This window comes from Tupaia chinensis, unplaced genomic scaffold (genome assembly GCF_000334495.1).
Source record: "Tupaia chinensis unplaced genomic scaffold, TupChi_1.0 Scaffold000316_1, whole genome shotgun sequence".
Classification (NCBI taxonomy): Eukaryota; Metazoa; Chordata; class Mammalia; order Scandentia; family Tupaiidae; genus Tupaia; species Tupaia belangeri.
Window position 1 is genome coordinate 4897519 of NW_006159809.1, and position 7619 is coordinate 4905137.

Consider the following 7619-nt stretch of genomic DNA (forward strand, 5'->3'; position numbering starts at 1 on the left):
GGAAAGAGGTCACATTAGAATGAGTTAAGGAGTAGGCCCCGTGGCCCACTTGGTAAGCACCATGCTTTGAAAGCCAGATCACACATGGCCAACACAGTTCGAAGTTTTTCCCAGCCCCAGTGGTTTGCTAAAAATGCTGGGCACAGGGACCAGCAGATGGAGTAGTGGCTATGTCACTGGACTCCCACGTAGTTGACTGCAGTTCGAGTCCTGGACCTGGTGGCTTAAACTCACACTGAGCATGTGTGCATGCATGCCCAAGATCCTGAGAGGAGACTGAAGGAAAAGGGATTGTGGTGTGGCCATCCCCCCTGGGGGAATGATATTTCCCTTTCTGTGTCTCTCTATCTTTCTGGCGAGTGCAAGCACCCTATATAAAAATCTCTCCCCCACGCAAAAAAAAATGCTGGGCATGTATGTATGTGTACCCCAAATCCTAATAGGATGGAGAAATCAAGGAAAAGGTTTGTGATGTGACCAGGCCCCATCCGAGGGTTCTCTCTCTTTCTCTCTCTCTTTCTCTCTCATGAGTACAGGTACCCTCTAGCACAGAAAAAAAAAAAAATTAGAAAATTAAGTGGGGGCTAGCAGGTAGTGTGGTAGGTAACGCACTGGACTCCTACATGGTCAACTGCAGTTCAAGTCCTGCGCCTGGTGGCTTGAAAATCAGGCTGGGAGTGTGTATGCATGCTCAAGATCCTAGGTGGAGAGTAGAGGAAAAGGGATTGTGGGAAGCTCATCGTCTCTGAGGAGGGGGATAATTGCTCACTTTCCCTCTCAGTCATTCTCTCTGAGGTGGAGAGTAGAGGAAAAGGGATTGTGGGATGCTCATCCTCTCTGAGGAGGGGGGTAATTGCTCACTTTCCCTCTCAGTCTCTCTGGTTAGCACACCTGCCCTATGGCAAAAACCTAAAAAAATTATTTATATACACACACACACACACACACACACACACATGGGAGGTGAAGGCTTGGCGAGAGTGAACATAGCAAGTTCTTGAGAAATTTGCCTATGAAATAAGAGGAGAAATGGTACAATAGCTGCAGGAGAATATAAAGGCCAAGGAAATATCTATTATTACTATTATTATTTTAATTGTCAGAGGGCATGTACACACACCAGAAACTGAGAAATAGAGAGTGAGTGGGAAGGAGAAAGTACCCCCCCAGTGGAGGATGGTTACACCTCATCCCTTCTCCCCCATTTCTCCATCCTGCTGGGATGTGGGCATGCATGCACAGGTGCTTGGTGAGTTCCAGCTGCTGGGGCTGGGGTTCAAACTTTGGGTGGCCATATGAGATCTGGCTTTCTTAACCACTAGGCTACAAGGCTAGCCTACTCATTATTCTTTTTGAATTTATTTATTTCCTTCATGAGAGAAAGAGACTGAGAGAGAGAGAAAGTAGTCCCGATAGGGTCTTTGTGCTCCAACCTACCCAGCCTTTGCCAGCCAGGATCATAGGCATGTGCACGTGCACCTGGCTGGTACAGGTGTCCTCTGGACACTGCCATGTGACTTTGGCATTGGGAAGCATTGCATTACTGCTGCGCCACCATCCTGGCCTGAATTTTTATTATTATTAATATTATTATTTCTAGGTTTGCCTTCGGGTGCATGTGTTTGCCAGAGAGACACAGAGAGAGAAAGAAGGAAAGTGAGGAATCACCACCCAGGGAGATAGCCATGCTGCAATCCCTTCCACTTTCTCCCCTCAGGATTTTGGGCACACATACACACGTGCCTGGCGTGTTTTTCAAGCTGCCAGCTTTGGGACTCAAACACATAGTCAGCCATGTGGGATCAAGGCACTTTCATCTCCATGTCACCAACTGGCTCACTAAATATTATTTTAAAAAATACTTAAATTCTTGGGGACCAGCAGGTGGCGTGGTGGTTAAGCTGTCCACTCCCACATGGCCGACCAGGGTTCGAGTCCTGAATCTGGTGGCTTGCTTTCTCGCTTCCTCTCTCTCTCATTCTCAACCTCGGTCTCTCTCTGGTAAAATTAAAAAATGAATGAATGAATAAATAAAATAAAATAATTATAAAAAATACTTAACTTCTCGAGTAACTACTTTTTTAAAAAGAATTTTATTTAACATATTATTTATTCTCTCTCTCTTTTTTTTAAAATTCGACCAGAGAGAGACAGAGTGGGGGAGGGGGAGAGCAATAAAGAGAGAGAGAGAGAAAGTGAGAAAGTAAGACTCCAGGTCTGGGACTTGAACCTTGGTCAGTCATGTGGGAATCCAGTCTCCTTAACCACCACACCACCTGCTGGCCCAATTCCTTGAGTAACTACTTAGTTTCACAGACAGCTCTTTATTTACCATGAAAATACTTTGTTAGAAATTTCTAGATTAATATTAATAGTATAGATTAACATTCTATGTTGTTCTCATAATGTGACTTCAGATGGGCTTGTCCTTTTCATTATATAGAGTGTGCAAAAAGTTAGGGCCTGTCTCTTCAGCAGTCTAGTACAAAGGAAGAAGACCCTGTCTTCCTCCCCCTGGACTTAGGCCCTCCAGAGGTCCTGTGTGTCCCCAGGCACAGTCCCAACCCCACCAGGTCCCACCTGGTTCTCTGTCAGGTTGAGCTGGGCTGCCAGTTGTGCTCTCTTCTGCCCCACCAGATTGTGCTGTTTGGCAAACGTCTTCTCCAACTCTTCCAGCTGCTCCACGTTAAACATGGTTCGGACCCTCTTTTGATGTCTCTCAGTATCCTGAAGGTCCTCGGATGAGGTGCCGTCTGAAGGGCCCCAGAGGCCTGGGAAGTAAGCCAGCTCCCAGCCTAGAGAACAACCAACAACGGACGTGGGAGGAGGTTAGACAGCAGCCACTTGCCCACCAGTCTGGAGAAGAAAGAACACACACACGGCTCCACTACCCTGCCTCCCATTTGGCCAAGTCGCACAGAAAGAAGGAAGAGACTGCGCAGAAATCACAGCGAGCAAATGAGAAGGACGGACGATGCTCTGAGACTCCTTCAGCCTCCACTCTCCAGGTGAGTGGCTTGATTTCTGGCACCTTCTAGGGGTTGCCAAACCTCCCCTCTCCTTCCCTTGACTGCTTTGGGAAGCCTCATGGGATGGGCAGAAAAGAAAGCTGCTGGAATTCACCCTTTCCTTTCATTCAACTATGTATCAGGCACAGTTTTAGGAGAAAAATTAAAAAAAAAAAAAAAAGAAAAATCCTTATCTTCATGGAGCTTACATCTTAGAACTGGGAAAAACACACAGTAAACAAGAAAAATAAATAAATAATTTAGTATGTCAGACAGCAATAAGTGCTAAGGGATGAGGGGGGATAGGGAAGTGGGACAGGGCGAATGTATATGTGTGTGGGTACTTTGCATCTTGAGAAACAACAACCACCTTACTGTGGTGACATTGGGACAGGGCCACCATGTACAGCCGTATGTATGGCTTGCGCCCTGTACATATGAGAGGGCAAGTGGGGCCTGAAATTCTACCTACTCTCTAACGATCAAGTCTCACCCCCATGAGGTGCTATGTCTGCTTGGAGGACAGGAAGCCCTTTTCTTTTAATTTGCCAGAGGATGTACCTGCTGGAGAGAGGGAGAGAGAGAAAGAGAGAGAGAGAGAGAGAGAGAGAAAGAGAGATGGTCACACAATTCCTACTCCTTCAACTTGCTCGTCAGAATTTTGGGCATGCATACAATGTGTCCAGCCTGTTTCTCAGACCACCTGGTCTGGGACTTGAACCACACAGTCAGACATATGGGATCCAGTGCCTTAACCACCATACCACCAGCTGGTCCAGAATGCCTTTTTTTTTTTGGACAGGTTTTTGCTATAGGGCGCATGCGCTCGCCAGACGGACAGAGAGAGACAGAGAGACAGAAAGCAAGAAATCACCCCCCCAGGAGGGATGGCCACACCGCAGTCCCTTCTCCTCCATTCTCCTCTCGGGATCTTGGGCACACACACACACACGCCCGGCATGAGTTTTAAGCCACTGGGTCTGGGACGCGAACCACTGTTGACTACGTGGGAGTCCAGCGACATAGCCATCACGCTAACTGCTGGTCCCCAGAATGCCTTTTTAAGGAATGCAAAAGTGCTAGCCAGCACATCAAGCTGTGGGCCACTGGAGATGCGTCAACCAGGGGTGACACCTGAGTCAAAGACTGAAGGGGCTAAGAGAGTGAGCCACAACATCTGGGAGGACAAGGTGGTGGGCCCGCTCAGCCCGCACTAATTGTGGGGAGGCCCCGGGGCTGGCAGACGGTCTGCCAGTCTACCACAGTAAAGTGAGCAGAGCTGGGATAGTGGGCCACCAGGTTTACCATGCACCTGTCTGGGGTAGGACCAAAAGCCCAGGAAAAGCCTAGCAAATATGCAGCCTGGCGTTCTTTCTTTCCTACCTTATTTCAGAAGCTGAAGTAGTTACGGCCGGAGGAGAAAACCTGAGGCTGTATCGTGTGTTCCTTGAGAGCTCTGTTTGAAATCCTAGCTCTACCCCTGGTTAGCAGGGATCAAATTTGGACAAATCAGTACCCTTCCATGAGCCTTCATTTCCGCATATGTCAAATGGTGCTAATAATCCCAATGATGTCACAGGATTTAAACACACAGTATCTGAAGTGCTTGGGACTGTCTCAGGCATGGAGCGAGAAGAAAGTCAATGGCATTATAAAAATCATGACATCAGAGACAATGTGAGGGGGGAAACATGACTTGTTTATAGATGGGTTAGGTCCAGATCTGGGAAAAATTAAGCTGCATCCATACCTCACACTTTGCACCAAGAAAAATTCCAAATGGGACAAATATTTAAGTGTGAAAAAGTATAACCCACAGAAATCTAGAAGAAACCAGGAGAAATTGTTTTATGACTTTGGAGTATCTTTCTAAGTATGACAGAATCCTGATGGGATGGCAAGTCGGAGGAAAAAAGATTGTGGTGTGACCAGGCCTTATTGGGTAGTGCTTTCTCTTTCTCTTTCTCTCTCTCTCTTTTTTTTTGGGCGGGGGAGAGATTTTCGCTATAAGGTGCGTGCACTCGCCAGACAGACAGAGACAGAGAGACAGAAAGCAAGAAATCACCCCCGTGGGGGGGTGATCACGCCACAATTCCTTCTCCATTCTCCTCTCAGGATCTTGGGCACGCATACACACACGCCCGGCGTGAGTTTTAAGCCACCGGGTCCGGGATGCGAACCGCGGTTGACTACGTGAGAGTCCAGCGACATAGCCATTACACTAACTGCTGGTTCCCTCTTTTTCTCTCTCTTGAAGTGCATATATCCTCTGACATAAAATAATAATAAGTCAAAGGGCTAATTTCCCTCAATATAAAAAGAGTTTTGGGCCAGCCTGTGGCCTTGTGGTTAAGGCAGCTGGATCCTATATGGCCAACAGTGCAGTTCAAGTCTTGGATCTGGTGGCTTCAAAAACACTCTGGGCATCTGTGTTTGCATGCCCAAAATCCTGAACGCAGGGCAAAATGAAGAGGGAATGTGGCCAGACCATCCTCCAGCGGTATTGCTTTCTTGCTTTCCTTCTCTCTCTGTTTCTCTATCTCTGGGAAGCATATGCCCATTGTAGCAGAATTACTAAAAAAGGAAGGAAGAAAGAAAGAAGAGAGAGAGAGAGAGAGAGAGAGAGAGAGAGAGAGAGAGAGAGAGAGAGAAAGAGAAAGAAGGAAAGGAAAGAGAAGGAAAGGAAAGAAAGGAAAGGAAAGGAAAGGAAAGGAAAGGGAAAAAAAGAAAAATGGCCAGGGCTAGCCAGATGGCATGGTGATTTAGGAAGCTGGATACCCCAAACTGACTGCATGGTTTGAGTCCTAGACACGGCAGCTTGAAAAACACACTGGGTAGGACCAGCAGATGGTGTAATGGTTACATGGCTGGACTCCCACATAGTTGACTACAGTTCGAATCCTGGACCTGGCAGCTTAAAACTCATGCCAGGTGCGTGTGCATGCATGCCCAAAATCCTGAGAGGAGAATGAAGGAGAAGAGACTGCAGAGTGGCCATCCTTCTCATCTTTTGTTCCTTGGTCTCACTCCGTCTCTCTGGCGATCGCACATGCCCTATAGCAAAAAATCTCTCTTAAGAAATATAAGAAAAACACACTGGGCACACGTGTATGCTCAAAATTCTCAGAGGAGACTGGAGAAGAAGCGATTGCAGTGTGGTCATCTCCCTTGGTAGATGTTTGCTCACTTGCCTTCCTTCTCTTTCTCTCTCCTGTGAGTGTACATTTAAAAAAAAAAAATGAAAGGAGAAAAATTGAACCAGCAGGTGATGTGGAGGTTAAAGTTGCTGGCTCTCACGTGGTCATCTGCATGGTTCCTGTCCTGGACCCTGTGGCTTGAAAATCACAGCAGGCGTGTGTGTATGTGTGCCCCAAGTCCCAGACAAGAATGGAACAGAAGAGACTGCAGCATGACTATCCCTTTTGGGAGGTAATTTCTTACTCTCTCTCTCTCTCTGTCTCTCTCTGTCTCTCTCTCTCTCTAGTCAGGACACATACCCTATAGCAAGCTAAACCACTTTAAAAAGAAAACAATAATGGGTAAAGTACATGAACTAGGAAATACGAATGGTTCTTAGACATATAAAGACACCCAGTCTCACTTATCACAGAGAAATGTACTTTGAACCAACACAGCGATACCATTATTTTCTGGTGAGCTTGTTGGGATGGGGGGCACTCTTACAGCTGGTGGGAGGACGCGGGGAGTGCCAGCTCTGTGGAGGGCATTCTGGTCAAACTGAACGAGCATATACTCCTTAGACCCAGAAAGTCCAACTGTAGTGGGATACCGTGTGTGCAGGGTTATTCATTAGTGCACTTTATGTAACAGCGGTGATGAGAAGCGAGCAATGGGACGTCATTAAATAATTATGACACGTTCCTACAATGGATTACAATGGTTGTAAGAGAAGTTCTTTATGGATTGGAAAAATCTTCAAGCTGTATGGTCAAAGGAAAGAGGAGCGTGCAGAGCAGTGTGTATGGTATGTGTGGGGGAAAGGGAGGAAGAATAGGAGTGTGTGTGTGCATGCGTGTGTGTGTACGCGCGTGTGTGTGTGTGTTTTCAGGTATTAAATATACAAAAAATACCGTGGGAAGTAGGTGGCCAGGGAATGGAGACAGAAGGAAACTTCATGTATCTTAGTATATATACATTTTGAGGTTTGGGCTGTGCATGTAGTACCGAGCAAGAACTATGGGAACATGAGACTGCTGTACGTAAGGTAGTAAACTGCTTTTCAGACCTCAGGTGTGTGGGAGCTGGAGAAAAGGTGGCGTGGCGTGATGGGCACAGCTCCCAGGCACAGTGGTGAATTTGGGTGGGTCTGAGAGCCCGGGGCTGAGGCACTGCTGACAGGGGCTGAGGATGAGCAGGATGAGGTGCTGGGAGTAGGACCAGGCGAGACTGTGTCCCGGCGACCTTGGCATGGGTTGTTAAGCCTGAACTACCTTGGCTCCTATTTTCCTCATGACATGGGCGAGCGTGAACCGGGCAGCCCAAAGTGGCAAGAGTTTCTGCAGAGGGAGGTTAACGCTGGAGGAGAAAGTCTGAGCAGTCACATTCTCGCTGGGTTAATCAGGGCTTAGCACGTAGGTTTCCTTCTCAGAG

At 47.3% G+C, this 7619-nt stretch overlaps 1 protein-coding gene across 1 annotated transcript in view; it reads right to left on the bottom strand.

Annotated features, from left to right (window-relative positions):
• Positions 1-7619, bottom strand: part of NOTO (notochord homeobox) — a 10983-nt gene that overhangs the window by 2794 nt on the left and 570 nt on the right. Inside the window, exon 2 of the mRNA XM_006151308.2 lies at positions 2581-2795. Coding sequence (XP_006151370.1) covers positions 2581-2795 — 215 coding nt within the window. The remainder of the gene's footprint in view (positions 1-2580; positions 2796-7619) is intronic.